At 34.0% G+C, this 22,765-nt stretch overlaps 1 protein-coding gene across 2 annotated transcripts in view; it reads left to right on the forward strand.

Moving 5' to 3' along the window:
• The window catches only part of AGMO (alkylglycerol monooxygenase), a 438,330-nt gene that overhangs the window by 123,961 nt on the left and 291,604 nt on the right, over positions 1-22,765 (forward strand). For both annotated transcript variants that reach the window (XM_060196150.1, XM_060196151.1), the window contains exons 4-5: positions 6,771-6,874; positions 15,213-15,308. In XM_060196150.1, the coding sequence (XP_060052133.1) occupies positions 6,771-6,874; positions 15,213-15,308 (200 nt within the window). The remainder of the gene's footprint in view (positions 1-6,770; positions 6,875-15,212; positions 15,309-22,765) is intronic.

The following is a 22,765-nucleotide window of genomic DNA, read 5'->3' on the forward strand; positions in this document are numbered from 1 at the left end:
GATAGGACAAGAGAGACATTGAGATGATAGGAAGAGACAGAGAGAGAAAGGGACAGAGGGACACCTATAGCAGTTTCACCACTTGTGAAGCTTCCCCCCAGCTCGTGGGGACTGAGGGCTTAAACCTATGTTCTTGAACATTGCACCATGTGTGATCAATCAGGTATACCACAGCCTACCCCCCATATTACAATTCTTTCAGCACACAGACTACTGTCTCTTCTTGACTGCTGTAACTTATATAGAGTTGGTTTCTACAGGAAGAGGAAGAAGATGGTTACTCTATGGTGATAGCCTAGGTGGGCATGATTCTGGTAGTCTCCTTTATAACCCCAGTGCTGGATCCTTTGTCATACTGCATTTCCAGGTCACCTCTCCCATAAGGTTCACTGCAGTAAGATATTTTAGTATTCTCAATCTACATCCTCCTCTAACAAGTTCTGGTAAAGATAAAATACTGTTAGGCAGGATTACTTGTGACAGGGAAAGCATAAAGAACTGCCAGTCTCATACCAGATTAAACAAACTTTCAGTCAAAACAGATGGTAAGGGGGAGCAGCATTACCAAAAAAGTAAACCTGAAGGAAATATACCAAATCAATAGAAGTTAAAGACTGAGAATAGGATTGAAGAAGTTTATTTAGTCTTTATTTTTAAATTGTTATTTTATATTAAATATGTGCAAGACAGTAAGATATACATTAGACAGTGAGAAGGAGAAATAAACCAGAATACCACCCTGGCATATGTGGAACAGGGGCTCAAAAAGGAACCACAGGCATTCAAGTCTAATGCTCTACAAGTTGACATATTTCCCCAGTAGCATTTTTTTAAAATCTATGTATCAATGACAGAAAGATTCAAAACATTACTTTGGCATATGTAATGGCAGGAACTTAATTCAGGCCTTTTGCCTCCAAGTTCAACAACCTATTCACTGTGTCACCTCCTGTAAGCCAAGGTCAAAAGTTTTTTATACAATATTAATAATTTACTTCTACTTGTTTCATACCTTTCCATGAATCATACATCCAGTCACAGCTAAGATGATTGTAATTAAATAGTTAAGCTGTCTACCTATTGTAGTACTATCTAGGACTGGACAGGGGAGAATCAGCTTCCACATTCACTAGTGGTTGGACACAATCAGTTTCTGATAAAATTTATACTGAAGAGCTTAGTTGCTTACTAAGTGGGTAGCTAGATGTTTTTCTTAATATCTTGCCATGTAGGTTTCTCCAAATGGCACTTCACCTATAACAGCAGACTTTCCTCAGACAGTACATGTGAGATTATGAGCGACAGCTCCCAGAACAAAAGTAGCTATTATTTCATAATTGAATATCAGATTGGCATTCCATTACTTTTCCCAATATTATATTTATGTGAATTGAATAATTATATCCAGTTCACAGTTAAAAGGAGGAATATACACCAAACAGTACAGAAGAATCATTGAGGCCCATTCACCACCCTCCAAACTCCAGTGGTTTAGACATCTCCAACATTCAAAACACTCTTCCCCCTTGTCCTCAATAGTTTTGCCCGGCTATTTAATCAGTTCAAAACCCAGAATTTCATTATCTGACTCAGAGAGTCATCACAAAATCTTTATGACATGAACACAAAGTAGAATGGGGGAAGTTTTGATAGCAATCCAAAATGTTCATTTCTTGCTTACTTGCTGTATTTACTATACAGTTGTATTTTGGGAGAAAATTCATAGAATGGATTCCTAAGAGCTTTACAAACATGGTGACAGGTGGACACTGATTTTTATTTTAGCTCTGGAACAGACATGAATGCAAAGTAGATAGATATAGGTCTGAGGGGAAAACCATCAGGCTTAGGATAACAGGAGCAACAGACCACCAAAATTGTGAAAGAAATCCCAGAACAAATTATAAAATGGAGGTATGAAGATTATGGTTAAATCTTATTAAAAATTATCAAGGTTATACCCTACAAACAAACATGTATTATCACCACTTGTGGGATACAACGTTGTACATTTGGTTACTACATTAATGAAATGTATGTATGCGAGTGCTCAATATTTTGGCACTGAAAAGTAGCATAAAAATTTCTACTGTTGGAAATTCATCATAACACACTACTTGCCTATATATTCAATATTTTGATTATGAGATAAAAGTATTACTGAGTATGTCTTATAATTTTAGGATTTATTTCATAGAAATAGTTTTCTGTGAATACGTATATTCCTTCAATATTTGTGTTTTTATTTCTTTTTTTTAAGTTTGTATTTATTTTATTTTTGAGAAATGCAGAGAGAGAAAGACACAGAAATACCAGAACACTGCTCAGCTCTGGTTTATGGTGGTGTAGGGGATTGAACCTGAGACTTCAAAGCCTCAGGCATGAGTGTCTTTTGCATAACCATTATGCTATCTACCCCCGCCCGTGTTTTTATTTCTTAAGCATACAATTCACTAATTCAAGTTATAGGAAAGGTGAACAAATATATACTAGTAACTCTTCTTATTTTGTTTTATAACTTCAGTAATAATTATGTATAAACCACATTTTTCTAACTACTTTGAAAAATAATTTATTTTAAGAAAGTTTAAGACTATGAAAAAGAATAATCCTATGGTTCCTCTGATTTTCCTGATTCTATAAAGTGGTAGAAGTAAAGCAGTAAGATCCAGTTACTGTACCCTGTTTATACAGCTGCACTTTATTGATTAAAGGCTAGTGTTACACAGTTTGTGATAGGAAGTACGTGCTTTTAAAACAACTGAAGAGACAGGTCTTTAACCTCCACCTTTTTGAGTTCTTTGTTCTACTGTTTAGCTTCTATAGAAGTTATAAGGAAACTATATATATATATATATATATATATATATATATTTATATATATATATATATATATTTATATATATATATATTTCATTTGATATGTGTATAAAATCCTGAAAAATTCAACAAGATGAACATTTTTATTTAACATGAAGTTTTAGTATATTCAGGAATTATAATAGTAGGTATGCTCTAACAAGGAAATGGCTTCAGATTACAACAAATATTTATAAGATATTTTTAAAAAGTAAACAGAATGTAAAATAAATGTGGATTGGGTGTGATGTATTGAACCAAAGTAAATAACTCTGGGAGAGGGGATAGGGGTCTTAGTGCATGGTGGTGGAAAAGGATCAAAGTTGGCTTGAGAGTGTCTTGCCAACAGTTATAGGGAAATGTGACATTGTACCTATGTTTCAACAACTGTATTATAAACGATTAACCTTCTTATGAAGTGATTTGAGAAATAAAGGGGGTGGGTGGGTAAAGTTTCTTATTTCTTTGTGATAGATGTCAACACATGCCTTCTACTTTCAACTCAAGTCTCTCTTCACCATCATGTACTTTGTGCCAGACACCACCCTTCTCCCTTTAATTCAGAGTTCTTTGCTGCAATTTGTTCCACACACTTCAAGCTTCAACCTGTGTTTCAACTTTCTTATTTATTTATTAATTCATTCATTCATCCATCTATTTTATTGCCACTATGGTTATCCAGTGACTGGATGACTTATCATGAATCCACTGCTCCCAGCTGCCATTTGGAGACAGAGGGAAATTGAGAGAGAAGGAGGAAGAAGAGAAGGAGAAAGAAAGAAAGAAAGAGAGAGAGAGAGAGAGAGAGAGACCTATACTACTACTTTATATCTCTTGAGGCTTCCCTGCTGCAGTGGTGGGGACCAGGGACTTGAACCCAAGTCATTGCACACTCAACTGTTACACCACCTCTCAGTCTGAATAATCTTTTTTGTCCCTTGTTGCTTAAGTATCCAAATTAGTCATCCAAGGACTGATTAAGAAAGTTATTAAGATTCACCAGATTTATATAATTTTAATGAACTTTAATACACCATCTAAAAATAAAATGTCATAACATTGTTTGTATATCTTTATATGTCTCTTATTTACAGGTATGTGGACTAATTGGTTAGTTCTAGAACAATACCTGAGAAGTTTTTGAGGTCATTATGTTAAAGTAGTTTTCATTCATAAAATAAACATATCCTGATTCACTCGAGTAGTACAAGATCACTATTGAGAATGATTTAAATTTCAGTCAAATAGTATCTGCTTTCCCAATTTGAAAAATACTTTATTTTAATAAAAAAATGGCTTCTGTCATAGTTAACTATTCAAACTCATTCCACGGAATTAAATCTTTTTATTCTGCCAATCTATTGTTTGTTTGCCAAAAAACTTTTGAAAATCTTGTTTTCTAACCTTCTACATATATTATTCAGAGAATATTTTTCAGTTAAATATATGTCCAAAGTTTCAATCCCTTGTCCCCACCTACAAGGGAGAAGCTTCACAAGTGTTTTATCAGTGGTGTGGGTATCTCTCTCTTTCCTTCCCTACATCTCCCTCTCCTGTTCTCCCTCTCCTCTTAGTTTTTCTCTATTTTAGCAAATAAAAATGGAAGAAAAAAAAAAGAGAAGAAGGAAAGAAAGAAAAAAATGGCTACCAAGAGCAATGAATTCAATATGCAGTTACCTAGCCCCAGGAATAACCCTAGTGACGAATAATAATAATAATGATAATATTAATAATAAAATAATAAAATGAATTGATGAATTAATAAATAAATGCACAGAGACTTAAGATTCCACCTGGAATATATGTATGTGACTATGATTTTAATAAAAGTTTAATCAAGTTATATTTGTCTAAGTGCAATTTGTGTGTGTGTGTGTGTGTGTGTGTGTGTGTTTTGCCACGATGGTTATCACTCAGCCTCAGAATTGCCTGACTTTACTACTCCAGATAGTCCTTTTTTTCTACTATATAAGCATGAGAGACAGAAAGAGAGAGAGAGAGAGAGAAGGAAAGACAACTTGACAATGTTCTACTGCTCATGAAGCCTCTCTCGAAGACTCTGCCACATTGTGGGCAGGCACTTGACACTAGGTCCTTGAATTTGGGAATGTGTGCTCTGCTGGATAAGTTGTCATCTGGCTCCCAATGTGCCATGTATTTTAATTGCTAGTGTATGTAATTTATAAAGACCAATAACCTAATATGTCTGTGATTATGTTAACTGCTCAGTTGTCATATGTTCAAGCTATAATTAATTAATCCTCTACTTATTTCACCACTGCAGGCCAACTTTTTCAGACAGGAAAGACGAAAAGAGAGTTGGAGGGAGAGAGGGAAAGACATCACAGCACCAAAGCTTCAATTAGTGTTTGAGAAGTCAGGTATTAATGTAGTCAAATGATTAAAAAAGAAACAAAAAGCTAGACACCCTTAAACAATTTAATTTGTAATCTCTGTATTTGTGACAATATAGTAAATGTAACTTAGTTTTCCTATGAACATTTTGTTTTAATTAAATAGAAGGTGATGTGACATTTTGTTCTGTAATTTTGGCAGAAAATGAAAAATATAAACAGGATGGGAATTTATTTTCTTTTATTTCATATATATTGGAGCATTATTATAGTAATACAATATTTGTGTGTATAAGTCATAAAGCAGTTTGAAGACAATCTGCATAATGCTTGATTTATGCAGGTGTCTATCTTTCTCTGCCCCTCTCTGTCTTCCCCTCCTCTCTCCATTTCTATCTGTACTATCCAACAACAACAACAATAATAATAACCACAACAATGATAAAAACAACAAAGGCAACAAAAGGGGAAAAAATAGCCTCAGGAGCAGTGGATTCTTGGTGCAGGCAACAAGTCCCAACAATAACCCTGGAGGCAAATATATATGAATGAATGAATGAATGCATAAACAAATAAATAAATAAACAAGCAACTTATTTTCCTTTTCTGTTATAAGACAACACTTAGGTGAGACAACTTTAGGAATAGCAGGGTACTTTAGGAAGGTGTATAGACGATGGAGTCCCGCGGTAGCACAGTGGGTTAAGCGCAGGTGTCCTGAAGTAAGGATCCCGGTTCCAGCCCCCGGCTCCCCACCTGCAGGAGAGTCGCTTCACAGGCAGTGAAGCAGATCTGCAGGTGTCTGCCTTTCTCTCCCCCTCTCTGTCTTCCTTTCTCCATTTCTGTCTTTCCTGTCCAACAATAACAACAACATCAATAACAACAATAATAATTACAACATCAATAAGAAAATAACAAGGGCAACAAAAGGGAATAAATAAATAAATATTAAAGGAAAAGATATGCAGATAACTGTACTTATCACTTAGTAATTTCTGAAAAATAATTATATTAAATCTTAGGATTAAAAGTAATTTTGCTTCTTAAAAGACATCAGAAACAAGTATTATGCAACTTTCATTCTAAACTTTTTTTCTTTTCATTCCAAACTTATTTAACCAATTTCTTCCACCAAGTAATTGTCTTTAGTTAAAAATCTTATAAAATTTTGGAAAATTGTCAATATTCACAAATTGTATTGTTAAATCACTAGCTAGCCTTTATGACCTATCCTATTGTATATATACTATGTTAGGAGAGTGAAAATTGTGAAAGTCATTTTAGTTTCCTGAAGGCATTTAATTCTATCACATGTATAAATATGTACATATTTATTGCTCATGGTTCAGATTTTTAAAAATTTGTTTTTAATTAGTACTCTCTGTGCTCCCAAAAGTAATCTGAGGCATTTTCTTGTAGTTATAATTATATTGGCTAGTTTTGTTAAAAATTATTCAGATTTTTTTTGTCCTAACTCAACAGAGTAAAATGTATAACTGAGAAAGGAAGTTGCTCTATTCTTTTTTCTAACAGCTCATTTGAAATTTTGTTTTACAGAGGTTAATATTATGTGGGCTGCACACCAAACACACCACAGTTCTGAAGATTATAATTTATCCACAGCACTGAGACAGTCTGTCTTCCAAATATATACTTCCTGGGTAAGTTGTAAGAAATTGAATAAATCTGACAATATGAAAGTATGAACCATTTCCATTTCCTCAGAGTCAATTAATATAAGATGTTTTAGCAAAATGGCTCCTTCTATTCTGTAATATGGAGCAGTAAGATGTTTCTTCTGGGCCGGGTGTTGGCATACCTGGTTGAGTGCACATGTCGCAATACACAAGGGCCCAGGTTCGAGCACCCAGTCCTTACCTGCACAGGGAAAGCTTTGTGAGTTGTGAAGCAGTGCTTTAGGTGTCTCTCTTCCTCCCTGTCTCCCCCTTCCTTCTCAATTTCTGGCTGTCTTTATCCAATAAATACATAAATATTAAAAAATTTAAAAAAACTGTCTTTCTCCTATGAAATGCCAGGTACTCATAAAGCAAGTGTTACTTCTGTGGTAGTCTCATATTTGGCCCCCAAATTCAAGTGACTTGTTATTTTTATGAGTATCAATTGAAGAGGGTGATAAATCTGGTATATTCTAGGCAGAGTATCTCAGATAATATGCAAATGATGATTACACTAAAAATATTTTCCCCACTTTATTGGAATGTTAATTGTCTATGGCATAATTGTTTACATATGGACATTGTTTCCCAGCACCACATAAGAGATGTCTGCAAAATACTTTTGTGTCTTGCAAGCCTCTCAGTTTAGGACCTCAAATCCTACACATCCTTGCACATGGTAGCATGTGTACTCAGCAAGATGGGTAACTACCTGGCCTCACACTTATAATTTTCTGTAAAAATTATTGTAACTGCTTCTCTATTTTATACGATGTAGGCTTACAAAAGTTTTCATAGGTAAGTTTAAGTTTTAGATAGGAAGGAAACCTACAATGCCATAAATATGATAGCTTCTTAATTTTTCTCATAATCAAATATATAAACTCATATGGACATTATTAAATATGTGACAAAATAAGGACAATTTTATTTCCATTAAACTTTGTAAAATATATGAATCCTTCAGTTTCATATTCAAAACATAACTACAGAAAGGCTCAAATTTTTTTTAAATGTGATATATCAAAAAAGTATATGAGCTGCTGGCCAAATTTGGAGCAATTTAAACAAAATACATATACCAATATAAAATTATAACCCAAGTATAAAATAAATATCTTTGAAATCTGTTAGTACTTATATAGATAAACACTTGAATGAGTCAGTAAATAGGAGAAAATAAAGACTTTCATTTTAAATAGCAGAACCAGAATGGAGCAGGACAGCGGTTCGTGTTCAAGACCTGCGTTCAAGACCCAGGTCATCACCTCCAGGAAGAAAAGTTTCACAAGTGATGAAGCAGTACTGCAGGGTTTTCTCGCACTCATCCTAGCCATAGCACTCAATTTCTCTCTGTCTCTATCTAAAGTAAATAAACTAAATAAAAAGATTTAAAAAATAATAGAATCAAGGGTCCTGCTAGGGTGCAGCAGATTAAGTGCACATAGTAGAAGCACAAGGACCACGCAAAGACCCCGGTTTGGAGGTGGAGGGAGACAGGTGAAGCAGTAAAGCAGGTCTGTAGGTGTCTTTCTCTCTCCCTCTCTATATTCCCCTTCTCTCTCAATTTTCTCTGTCCTATCCAAAATAAATAAATAAATAAATAAATAATAGCCATAGGAACTGTGGATTTGTAGCGCCCAATGAGGAAAAATAGTAATAGTATTAAAAATAATAACAATAATAATAAGTGACTAGAGTTTTAACTGGTGAACTCAGTGCAGCACACATTATATTATTTTTACCACTGATTTTAACTTAACACTGATTTATAATGGTTTAAATGTTAAAAATATTAATACCTGTATAGGTTTGTTAGACTTATCAGACCCACCACCAAGGTTCTCGTGCCATTGCATGAAAGAGACTCTTCTATCAATACCCCCTCCCCACCTCCCTCCTCATTTTCTCTGATACTCACCATATTTTATAGATTCTAAGAGTTTGGTTTTATTCCTTTTTCAAGCATTGATTGTTACACACACGAGACAAAAATATTCAGTAGCTTACCAGTCTTATTTGGAACTTGGTAAAACTAAAATTGTTCTTTTTTCTGTTTTTTTGTATGCAGAAAACTTATAAATGTTTATGGTCAGTGAACTATAAATAAATAAGGAGAATTTTAGTGAAAAGCTTTTCTTTTTTAAAATTTTTAAAAAATATTTATTTTATTTATTTATTCCCTTTTGTTGCCCTTGTTGTTTTATTGTTGTAGTTATTATTGTTGTTGTCATTGTTGGATAGGACAGAGAGAAATGGAGAGAGGAGGGGAAGACAGAGAGGAGAAGAGAAAGATAGACACCTGCAGACTGGCTTCACCCGCCTGTGAAGCGACTCCCCTGCAGGTCGGATCCTTATGCCGGTCCTTGTGCTTTGCGCCACCTGCGCTTAACCCGCTGCGCTACAGCCCGACTCCCAGTGAAAAGCTTTTCTTGAAGCAACTTTACATTATTTTTATTAAAAAGAAGAAGAAGAACATTGGAGCTAGTGAAGTAGTTCACTCAGTTTACTGCTTTGCCATATGTGCAACCCAGGTTTGAACCCAGTCCCCACCACAATGAAGGAAGCATTCATTGATATCACCTCCGCCCCACTTTCTCTGTCTCCTTCTTAAAAAAAAAAAAAGATCCGAAGAGAAAACACTAAGCAAATCTTGGACTGGAATTGATGTATCACACCAATGTAAAAGACTCTGGAGGCAATGTAAAAGACAGGATGGCAGAGGACTTAGTGGGGGTTAGTTGTATTGTTGTGTAGAAAATAGAGAAATGTTATATATGTTCAAACTTATTTACAAACTTACTTTTACTGCCACCTGTGACTGTGAAATATTAATCCCCCAATAAAGAAATAAAAAATAAAATAATACAATTCTCAAGTTCAATTTAAAAACAATTACATTAGCTAACATTTTGAAGTTGAATATTGGAGTGAGTTGAAAATAAAAAACAATAATCACTGTAATACTAGTTGTTGAGGACTTTAGAGAAAAGTGTGCCTACACTGAGAAGACAAGGGGAGCATTACAGAAGAAAGATTTTTGAAGCCAGTGTATAAGAGGAGTACAATTTTGCAATGCATGCAAGTTGTAAACAGACACACATATAAAGGGAAATGCCTATACATATATATAAATTATATATAATTAAATTATATATATTATTATATATATATAATTTAATTATATATAATATATAAATTAATTATATAATTCATTTATATGTACTTAATTATATAATTAAATTAAATATTATATATAATATTTAGATAATATTATAATTATTTTGTTTCAACTCCAATAATAATAATTTATTGATGAAATACTGATTTACAAAATTCTTGTCACAAGCATACATTTCCACATTTTCTCAAGGCAAGTATCACTACATTTCACCCTCCACTAAATCATCATTCCATCACAGGAACTTAGATCACTAACTTCTCCTTAGAAATCCTCCCTTCTCACTTCTGATTACTTACTTGTACAAGACTTTAGTTCTCTGTGGATTCACTTTGTGTTTTTTTTTTTACTTTGTTTCTTCAAGTGTATCTGTGAGTGAGATCCTTAGGTGTTTGTCCTCCTTCTGAAGATGATTTGCTGCTGCAACCAGAGGGCTTGGTTCTTTGTAATTATTCATCATAGATGTACATAATGTGGGGGGAAATAATTAGTTTCTGAACACTTTAGTTTTAACTATAAAAGATATTTCTTTCTAACATTACATTATAACACTAAATAAAAATTATAGGAACACAAAAACCAGTAAGGGTAAACATTTTTTTTTGTAGCCCAGCAACAATTTATACAGGAACCAATAAACAGAGAGAATACTGCCTGCTTCTCACACCTACAAATTCTAATTTTCATGTATCTAGTGAACATAATCCACATCCTTCTGTTACATCGGCCCTCAACTTCCCAGTCACCCACCTACTTCACTCCAACCCTTAGGTTGCTGAGTTCCCTGGTTGTCTTCCAGTTCCAGTTGTGTAATTTGGTGCCACTACATGTATAATTTCCACACACATCAAAGTCATCAACACTACTCCTCAAGAAATAAATGTGACTGTTCTCCTTGTTCGGAAAAGATCTCTTTGGAATTCTTAATCTATAAGATCCCGTATCCACTGCTACCTCATTATATCTGTTAATGAGTAGATTTTATGTTTCTTAGAGAAGCGTTGGAGATAGTTCACCTGGTAGAGTGCCGTTTCCACCATGTGCAAGGAGTAGGGTTTGAGCCCTCAACACTACATGAAAACATCATCAAGACGGCAAAGGAATCTCTATGAATGGTGGAATGGTGCTCTCTCTCTCTAGTTTCAATTTGCTTAAAAGAAAATAATCAGTCCACAGCAACCAGTAGATCAAGTCAATGCTAGGCCGTGATAGAAAAACAACAACAAATAAAACTTCAAGATTAAAGAGATTTTCTCCCTGATTCCTATTCATAGATTGTTATTAAGACTTGTGAATTCGTAAATGTGCATATTTCACCCCCCCCCCTTTAGAGACAGGAAGACATAGAGTAAAAATAATCACAGCACCAAAGCTTCCATTAATGTGGCAGGAGTACAGTATTCAAACAAGCTATTTCATCAGCCTTCATTCTTCTTGTTTTATAAAAAGTATTTGCTGCTCTTCAGTAGATCTATCCTTGGATAGGTGCTATTGCTCCCATTTGGCTTCTTTCTTAAGAGTAATTCTTGGCATTTGCCCCTTTGCTTGCCAAGTGGTTCCTTTTAAATTAATAAGTCATCAATACATTTGTCTATGATGTTAAAAAAGAAAAAAAAGGGGCGGGAGTCATGTAGTAGTGCAGCGGGTTAAGCTCATGTGGCGCAAAGCTCAAGGACCGGTGTAAGGATCCTGGTTTGAGCCCTGGCTTCCCACCAGCAAGGGAGTCGCTTCACAGGTAGTGTAGCAGGTCTGCAGGTGTCTGTTTTCTCTCTCCCTCTCTGTCTCCCCCTCCCCTCTCTTTCTCTCTGTCCTATCCAACAACGACATCAATAACAACTACAACAATAAACAAGGGAAACAAGGGAATAAATAAATTTAAAAATAAATAAATAAAGTACAACAACTTAATAAAAAAAAAGCCTCCCTCCTTATGTAAGTGTCCTATTATGGGATATTAACAATCCTTCTTACTGTTTTCGGGGAAAGATTGGAAAATAACCTCTACCTGAAACTTATCACCCTCCTCAGTGACTCTGATATCTAGCAAGATCTGGACTCCACATCTGTAACTCAACTTATCTGTACTTGTAAACCCAGTGTCACTTTTCATTCCCTGTTTTATTTGGACACATTGCGATTCATCTATTTTCCTACTTGCTTAAAACTTTCCACTGTCTCAGTTGACTTTGATTTGTTTAGTGATAACACAACATACTAGACCATTCCACTTTTGCAGCTATTTTGTTTAATCCTAAATTAGCAGAACTCCTTTATTTCCTGGCTGTCCATAGAATTATATATTTATAGAATTATATAAATTATATATTTATAATTTATCATATTACTATGGACACATTTATCAATTTGAATTCAATAGATATTTGTGCCACAGCTATCTCTAAAAGTTTAATTCCGATTGTTCTTTGATTCCAGACCCACATTTTCAAGTGCTTATTCTACAACTTTCTTGTTTTCTATTTAACTTTATAGCCTATTCCTTCTGATGAATGTCTAGTGTGCAACATCTCCCATTATACAAGCCAGAAATTAGTACGTCTTATTCTACTCTTTGGTCCCTCTTGTCTCCCATGTTTATTATACAGTCTTGAAATCTCTCATATGTCTTCTCTCCATTCCCCTGCTTAAATGTGCATAATTTTCAATAAACTACTTAATTGTTTTCTAAGCCTATATTTATATTTGTTGCAGACATTGAAAAAAAAATGTTAACAGTTTCCTCATGGCCTTGGATCATTTTAATTTCCTTAGCATGACATTAGAGTCTCCCTTCCTAGTTTAAACTGATTTTTAAATTATCTCTTGCTCTTTAGTTTTAATTGGCTATAGTGAATCACAGACTCATGGGATACTTCCTGATGAAAGCAGTGGACTGTTTCCTCACAAAAATGTGCATTCCTCTATGCACAGAAACTCACATATTGTTCCAGTGATGTCAATAGGTTCATGAGCTTTCAGAATCTTCTCAGAAGTTCCATAATTCAAAGGAATATTTTACCATACTCTCCAGAACCTTCAACAGTGTTAAATCCCATATAAGCTTTTTTCTAAATTGTATGTTGCTTATTGCATTATGCCCCTTATGCAAACACTGTCTGCTCCTTTGATTTGTTGCCCAGAAGAAAGCCCACTTATCTTCTATTCACTAGCTTAAAGTTACTTCTGGTATATCCCTATTCTTTCCATACACAGGTAGGTCTGGTCTAGTTATTTCACTTCTTAGTAATCTTATAATATAATAATTCTATCTAGATATAAAAACAATTTAGGTTGGTCTATATAATTTAGACTAGAAGGCATTTGAGTTAGAAATATATGGATTTTAGTAACTGGTAGAAAATAAATGTTTAGAAAAACATGTAACATTCCAAAAACTGACAGTTTAAATTTGTGGAGGGAAAAATTTCTACCCCAGATAGTAACATTCAAGACTTTATTATGGAAGGAGAGTTTTAAATGGCTTTCAAAAACTGTAGAGCATTTGAGAATGCGAGGTTAAGATAGAGATAGAAGTAGATAAGAGTGAGAATGAGAATTCAGACTGGGGTGGTATTTACTAAGCTTCTTTCAAGCTTAGAAATGAGAACTTGGACAATATCATTAAATTGTCTTCATAGTACTATGAAAAGCACAATAAATTAATTTGCATGTGATTTTTGTAGCCTATTCCCATATCTCTAATTTGTAATTAGTGAATAATACAGAGAGATTTTGTAGTGGAACAATTGCTTAAAAGAGGGTAAGTTGTGTTTGATTCCAGTATTCATTTGCTGCTCACAAGTCTAATCCATTGCTTAACAATACATTTAGAAAAATTAAATCTCATCTTGCTTGTGACAGTTAATATTTTCACAAATTAATGTTAAAAAACCTACAACTATGCTAGTAAGTGTCAAATTTCAAGAGTATACTCATTTATAAATAGGAATATCTTTGTTCTGTCAAAACAATAGCTTTAATATAATTTAAAATTAATAATGCAATAATTAGAAGAATTATCTTTTTTAAATACCTAGTTTTGGGGGTATCAATTCAATGAAATAAAAAACGTAGGGGAGTCAGGCGGTAGCGCAGCGGGTTAAGTGCAGGTTGCTGGTGCAAAGCGCAAGGACCAGCAAGGATCCTGGTTCAAGCCCCTGGCTCCCCACACCAGGAGTCTTTTCACAGGCGGTGAAGCAGGTCTGCAGGTGTCTGTCTTTCTCTACCCCTCTCTGTCTTCCCCTCCTCTCCCCATTTCTCTCTGTCCTATCCAACTACAACAATAAAAAAGGGCAACAAAAGGGAATAAATAAATATTTTTTTAAGTTTAAAAAAAGTAAAAAATGTAAAGTGAAATTCTGAGTCTTTCTATTCTTATTAGGTTGTTTTAGTTTCTGTTGAAATAAATTATTTTCTTACAAAATCAATACACTCTTCTTGATCAAAATCATTAGGAGACAACACAGATTGTGCTTACTACTGAATTCTAACCAGTCTGTGGGTTAAATGTAACTATATTTATTTATTTCCAAGACAAAGGCATTTCTGTTATAAAAATGTGAAAACCTAAAATTTATTTCCACTATGACATCAGACCATACTTCTTCCTTACTAAGTTTGAAGAAGAAATAAGAAAAAGAGATGATGTGACCTACAACCACATATAAAACAAATTGAAATATACTTCTATCATCCCCTATAAAAATAGATCTTTATTGCAATTTCATATTGTTAGTAAATATGCCAGGTAGTAATTCAGAGTTGGAGATCATTGGTATACAGAGTTATAACCCATACAATTATTTTGCTTAAAGGAACTGAATATTTGTGTGCATATTGTAAAATGCCTCATTATTTCTAGAGAACACATCCAATCTTTTCAAAACTAAGCAAATAACACACCATGTCTGATACTTTAACTGGAAAATGTTAAATATGAGATAAAAGGGAATCCAGTGAATTTAGCTCCTACATGTCTACAACTACATCACCATGTGGAAAATTGATGTTTCAAAGTCAAATGTGGCAGAAAGATACACAGTATAAAGCATATTGTATATACTCAGAATGCTAACCATTAACAATGGCTTATGTTATGTTAGATATTGTATGTACACTTTAGAAAATGAAAATTTATTCTTTCAGATATTTTACTGCCCCTTGGCCCTCTTCATTCCACCTTCAGTATATGCTGTGCATCTTCAGTTCAATCTGCTCTATCAATTTTGGATTCACACACAGGTACTTCTTTTTTTCTTTCAAGTTTTATACCTAGCTAGCCCAAAACAGTGTCCTGGAAATCCACTAGAAGCTGATTTATTGTGTAAGAAAAAATTTTGTCTGCCTCCTTTAAGGGGAAACATCTGTTCATTTTTATTCCTTTTTACTGAATATATATTGCAAAGTTTATAAGAAACAATGAGACCAGTTGGTCTCAATTAAATCAAACAAGCTTTGAACTATTACATCCCAAACATTTTAATTTTTTGAATAGAATTTCTTCCTGTATTACAATTTATTAAGCTTTATTTACCAAAAATACTTTGAATTTATTTTAAGTTAAGTATATAGATATGTATACCATCTTATATGTTATCAATATATATTTTCAAACATTATAATATTTTATAGTGCATTTTACTTTATATGCTATTATATGTAAACAACTATAATGCTTATATGTTCTATTTCATATTATACATATCAATGAAAACTTCTTGAAAAAAATTTCATGCTTTAAAAAATCATTAATTTTATTTTTTTACTGAAATTTTTCTTTACTTTTGAAGCTTAGGTTTTATTTAATGAATTTTATCATACTCCCGGGGATTTTATGTTCTCCCCTTCTTTCCTTCTTTCTTTCTCTCTTTCTTTTTTTCTTTTTTCCTTTCTTTCTTTCTTTCTTTCTTTTTACCCAAGAAGAGTGAACAAATGTTATTTTGTTCTTCTGTGGTGTTTCAAATTTTCAGGCTTGAATATTTGCAGATAGATCCTTAAGTAACTGATTGGTTTATGAACCACAATACTGACCTGGTTGTTAAATACCGAAAGTTACAGATGAGGAAAAATTCTTACTTATAGACATAAAACCCCTTTCCAACATTTGGTATTTATTGGAAACCTTTTGAAGTTCTTTAGCAAGCATGTTGACAGGTGTTGCAACTGACTGAACATAACACAGCTGTGTTAGATGCCAAATCTTGATACAACAAAGTGCATTATTTCATTAATTTTCAGTGCTTCATGCTACTGATACACTTGAAATAAAGAGACTGTTAGCATAACTTTGGACATATGTGACATTACTTGAAGATCTGTCAATAAATAAATTACCTTTTATGGTGGTTGAAATATATCTAACAGTCAATACCATAACCATCTGAAAGAGTTGTTGAGGCCATTTCTGACTCTGGAGGTCAAAGACCAAATTTGTTTAAATCTGTGGAGGGAAGTATTCTGATGATTTACATAGAAGAGTAAAAGGAGAATTACAATTTTATAGCAGCTTTGCTCCAGGTCATGACACATGTTGGTTGGATCAGTATTAGTTTAGATGCTGAGCAATTGTGCTGGCATAGCTCAACCTTTTCCGATGTCCCTGAGCCAGCTTTTGACTCCATGTTAGCAAGTAAAGAGAAAATGGAGGAAAGGAAAGCCAGTAGTGAGGTATTACTTTTAACTCAGAATCTCTAGGTGATTCATTTCCAACTCCAAAACAATTTATTAAAACCTCTCACTTTGGCAGAAAGGGAAAACAGAAAGAAAGAAGTTGGACTGGGTGTCATTTATTGCACCAAAGTGAAAGACTGGGGAAGGAGATGGGTGGAGGTGGAAAGGGCCATATTGTCCTGATGAATGTTGACAGATAAAGACTTAAGTGGAGGATACATGTGTTTTGCAGATACCTATCATGGGGAGATGAGAGCTTGTACCTATGTGTCAACAACTGCATTGTAAATCATTAACCCCCAATATAATTAAATTAAAACAAAAAAATATAACTTCTCACTTGAGCCAGGGAGACAACATAAAGGTTATGCAAAAGACTTTCCTTCCTGAAGCTCTGAACTACTAGGTGAGAGTTATGATTTTTATTGCTTAGTTTGGTGAGCCCTTATATATATCATGGGCATTACCCTTTTGTCTGATGGATAGCATATAGATATCTTTCCCTTTCCAAAGGTGTCTATTTGGGTGATAGTTCCTTTTACTGTGCATAGGCTTTTCAATTTGATATAGTCCTATTGGTTTTATTTTTGTTTGTTTTCCTTGTAATTGGAGTTAAATCATTAAAGATGTTTCTAAAACTTAGGTAAAAAAAAGTTCTGCCAAGGAGATAGCACTTCATTCCTATAAGAATGTCATACATCAGAAAGGAAATTAACAACAAGTATAGGAAAACTTGTGTTTCAAAAGAACTCTTCTGCACTGCTGATGGGAATGTAAATTGGTACAACCCCTGTGGAGAGACTTGTGGAGAACTCTTGAGGCTAGAAATGCATCTACCCTATGACCTTGCAATTCCTCTCCTGAGGATATAGCCAAAGGAAATCATTGCATACCTATTTTCATAGCAGCACAATTTGTAATGGCATAAACCATGGAAGCAATCTAGATATCAACAACATATGAGTGGCCAAGGAAGTTGTAGTATATATGCACATTGGAAGATTACTTAGCTACTAAGAGTGATGAAGTCACTTTTTTCACCTCATCTTGTATAGAGCTTGAAAAATATCATGTTAAATAAGATAAGCCTGAAAGATAAGGATGAATATGGGGTGATCCCACTCAATGGCAGAACATAAATAAACAAGAAAAGAAAAAGGAAACACAAAGTAAACCTTTGACTGGGTTTACTGTATTGTACCAAAGCCAAGATTTTTGGTGAGGGAGAGGTAGGGGGTGTGAGTTTTGGGCTCCTGGTGAATGATAGTGGAAAAGGACATAGGCTGGGGTGAGAGTGTTTAGCAGACACCTATCATGGTGGGATGGAAAATTTTACCCATGTTTCAATAATAGTATGTTAACCTTCCAATTAAAAAATATTTTTAATGTATTAATTTATAGTAACTGGTTTTCACTTCTATGTTAAGATTTCTCTGATAGTCACTAATTGATCGTTCTCAAGTCTTATTTTTATCCATTTTAAACTTTTCTATAAATTTCAAATATGCGTCTTGTACAAGTACATCTCTATTGAGTGTTTTATATGGATATGTTAATCCTATTGCAATTCTTACAAATATTTATGGCAAATTTATTGTAGAGTATCTGGATTATGTCATACTCTTCTTGTCATTTGTCATTTTTTATTGCATGAAGCAGTAAATAATTGACTATGTTGTATTTTTGAAACATTCAATTTACATTTTGTTAGAATATGTGTATTTAAATACTATCTGTAGATCTTGACTAATTCCTTATGCTCAGTCTTTAATACTTTTAAAGCAAGACGTCTTTTGATTCATTAATTAAAATTCTTGTATGTTTTACAAAGCCCCTTTCCAATGGTATGATTGAAATTCTGGGAAACTATGCAAGTTTTTCTCAGCAATTTTGTAAGTTATTTTTAATATTTTTTATTTATTGATTGATGAGAAGGAAAGGAGGAGAGAGATAAAGAACCAGACATCACTCTGGTACATGTGCTCCCAGGGCTTGAACTTAGGACCTCATGCTTGAGAGTCAAGCACTTTATCCACTGCGCCACCTCCCCCTCCTGGACCACTGTAAGTTTTTTTTTTTTTTTTTACTGCCCTAACCTTTTTTCAGGTTCCTTACTGCCTTGACCTATATATGAATGATTTAGAAGTAAAATTGGGTCTTTCAGTGGTGTACCCAGTTAAGTGCACACATTACCATGTGTGGAGACCCAGGTTCAAGTTCCTGCCCCACCCATTGCAGGGAGGATGATGCTTCATGAATGGTGAAGCAAGTCTGCAGTTATCTTTCTCTCTCCCTCTTTATCTCCCTCTTTTACTTAATTTCTCTCTGTCCTATCACATAAAATAGAAACAAAAATAGTTCCAGAGAGCAGTGGATTCATAATGCCAGCCTGAAGCCTAAGCCATTAGGCTGGTGGAAATAAGAAGGAAGAGAAGGGGGAGGGGGAGGAGGAGGAAAAAGGGAAGAGGAAAAAGGGAAGAGAAGAAGAAGAGGAGGAGGAGGAATGAAAAGGAGGAGGAGGAACAGAAGAAGACCAAAACCCTTTCCTCAATTCAGTCTTCAGCTGAGTTTCTTTTTTCTAGTTGATCAGGGAGAGTGAAATGCAGCTGCTGCTACTCCTTAGCCATGCCTTTGGAAATCCATCTATGTGTTTTTAGAAATTTTGCAATTATTATTTATTATTTTTTTACATGTTACTGACTTGGTGATGCTATTTTTAACTTTTTTATTAGTTTGGAAGGAGATGTGCCCATTACTTTTAAGCTGTACAATTTGTTTGCATACTTTAAGTTGTATAATTTGCATGCAGATGCTGCTTATAGTCCCTTCTGAGATCTGTATTTCTGTAGTTTCAGTTGTAATTTCACTTAAAATGCTCTCTTTAATTTCACCCTGTTTGTTTGTTTATAATTTCACACTCTTTGGTGATGAATTTCTTCTGCTTCTATGTTTCTTTTTTAATACAGTCATCTTTCTTTTTTATATTTAGTTGAGATTCTCTACTATCTTTAAGTGTTGTTATAATGACTTTTCAAAATTCCCAATCTGGGAAACCAATTTTGTGTCTATAAATGTTTCTTAGGAATTTATGATCATTAAGTATTATCATTATCATCATCATAATCATCAACTTTGATTTTTTTATTTATATGCATATGGGATAGATTCTATTTCTTACACTATGATCATTGTATTGAAATTCTCTTTGGGTCATATGGAATGTTGAGCAGTTGAGCAATGGAGAGAACAAATCAGGATAGCTCACTATGAATTCCACATAGTTTCTATGTTTCTCTTTCCTGCAACTAACAGGGTCCAGTTCTTGTAGTTAAATATGTACTATGGGAAAACTTCTGTTTCTCTGTCCATGTGAGTGTCACTACTTTCTTCTGACTCTCAGGGACTCTCAAAACCAATCAATTCCATGAAGGAGGATCTGAAACTCAGATACTAGGACCTGGATCCACTAGGCTCAGTAACAAAAATTTAGCTAATTTCCTTTTCTAACACATTGTTGAGTCTCTTCTTGGCCTCATAGGAAGCCTGGGAAGTGGGGGTACAATTGCCTTAAATGCTGTCCTCTCCCAGCATGGTCTGTTCTACTGACAGCCAATAGTAGTTGGCATGTTGTGCAGTGAAACCAAGCTCAAAGTGTTTGCTTTTCTTTCCACCATCTTTGGCTTCCATTAACCTTTTAGATTTAAGGATGCTAGTGTCTCTTAGGGAAACCTGACTCTGAACTGGCAAAGTTTTAATGTGGATTATAGTCAATCATATAGTTTTTTGGTAGAAAATGTTATTTGTTGGTTACTATTCTACATGGTTCTACCCCTTTCTTTTGAATTTTCCACCTAGTTAGAGTGAAATGAACTTTTCTGCTTACTTTTTTCCTTCTTTGCCTCTATTTTTATGTATACTTCCATATTAACAATTAATAGCCAGGGTGATTATGCAGAGACTCTCATGCCAGAGGCTCCAAAGTCCCAGATTCAATCCCCCACACCACCATGAACCAGAGGTGAGCAGTGCTCTGGAAAAAATAAAAAAATAAAAAAATAATTTAATGGCTAAGTGCTTGAGATCTACTGGAATACAGGAATTAAAGTACACCTTAGCTGCAACATGTAAAAGACAATTATATTATTAAGAAAATAAGTTTAATTAATATATCACTTCATTGATTAACTTTAACTTTTCACAGTTCTCTGTACTTCTTGATAATAAACTAGGGCCTTTATCTACTATGTGAATTTGTTTGTATATATATTTAAACAATATTTTTATAAATATAGGTTATACTAAGTATTGTTGACATACTATACTAATTGTGTCTACTTTTCTACTTACATTTATTATTTGCATCTTGCATGTACTAATGTCATATATTTTTAAATAAAATTTTAGCACTTGAGGCTTATAACACATATATTTTGAAATTTTAAGGGAATTTGAGAAGAATCAGTGATACCTGAAATGTATCTGCTTTGAAAACTATTTAACAGATATCAAATTTCACACTTTTACCATTAATATTTACTTGAGTAGTGGCCAATAATAAACTGTCCTGAAATAAGTGGAAATATTTCATCATACTCTTGGCTCTCCCTATTCCTTTGTATCCTCTTATTCCTGGAATTTTTGTCCTTATTTTATTATCTCTCTTTTTTTTCAATATTTCATCTTTAGACTTTCATTTACTTCATCATATTCAGCCAACATATAAAAATACATTTCATTAAAGATTCTTCCCTTTCCCATTTCAAATGAACTATTCTTTTTTAACTTTATTGCTGCTATAAAAATAATATTAAGAGAAAATATTGATTTCAACTTTGATTCCCTGATTTATTTTGTGGCTTATCTTTAAGTCTTATACATTTTCTACTTTGATATTATTTTTCACTCTAGTCTAGTTATCTTTAAAGATAACATTTTTTAATTTGATTTTTCCCCTTTTGTTGCCCTTGTTTTATTGTTGTTGTAGTTACTGTTGTTATTGTTGTCATTGTTGTTGGATAGGACAGAGAAAATTGGAGAGAGGAAGGGAAGACAGAGGGGAAGAGAAAGATAGACACTGCAAACCTGCTTCACCACCTGTGAAATGACCACCACCACCCCCCACAGGTGTGTGTGTGGGGTGTTTGAACCGGGATCCTTACAGCCTGGTGTTGTGCTTTGCACCACATGCACTTAACCCTCTGAGGTACTGCCCAACCATCCCCCTAAAGATAATTCTTACACAACTTGTTTATTCATATATAAACTTCTGTTTTACGGGATACATTCTCTCTCTCTCCATATATATACACCTCTTGGAAATTCATACAAACAATATTTTCTCTATCCTTCTTTGGCCCATTATAGCAATAAAATAGTGAGTCAAATGGATAATAAGTATGTTGTGTATGTGAGACCGTAGATTTATCTCTAGTACTGTATTAAAATATTTACTATCTGGGCTAGGAGGTAGCACACCTGGCTGAATGCACGTTACAGTGTACAAGGATCTGACCCCCACCTGAAGGGGAGAAGCTTCTTGACTGATGATGCAGTATTGCCTGTGTCTTTGTTTCTCTGTCCTTCACTATCTCCACTTCCCCTGTTGATTTATCTATCTCTATAAAAAAACATATTTATTAATCACATACTTTATGTTTGAGGAAAAAGCTATTCTGCTCTTCTGACCCATATTGATAAACTTTGTTACTACCATTTTGAAATTCACAGCTTTCATTAAGAATTTGAGCACTAAAGACTTTCTCAGAGGGAAATTTTTTTTCTTCTACTAATAATTGATATAGTCCCTTTAGTGACCAAGTAGCTAAACTCAAAGGGTAAAATGGTGTTGCACAATAGTGAAATCTTAATGGTTATGCTTACAAATGATTGACATTTTCACTTTGACAATTTAGTTGATATTTAAAAAGTTGTTTGAAACCTATCCTACCTTTGAAATAATGTGTTAATATATTCAACAGATACTTATTTTTCCAAGGAAAATGTGAAAGTGCTGTTTTAAATGTAAGCTG

Source organism: Erinaceus europaeus, chromosome 8 (genome assembly GCF_950295315.1).
Source record: "Erinaceus europaeus chromosome 8, mEriEur2.1, whole genome shotgun sequence".
NCBI classification, from domain to species: Eukaryota; Metazoa; Chordata; class Mammalia; order Eulipotyphla; family Erinaceidae; genus Erinaceus; species Erinaceus europaeus.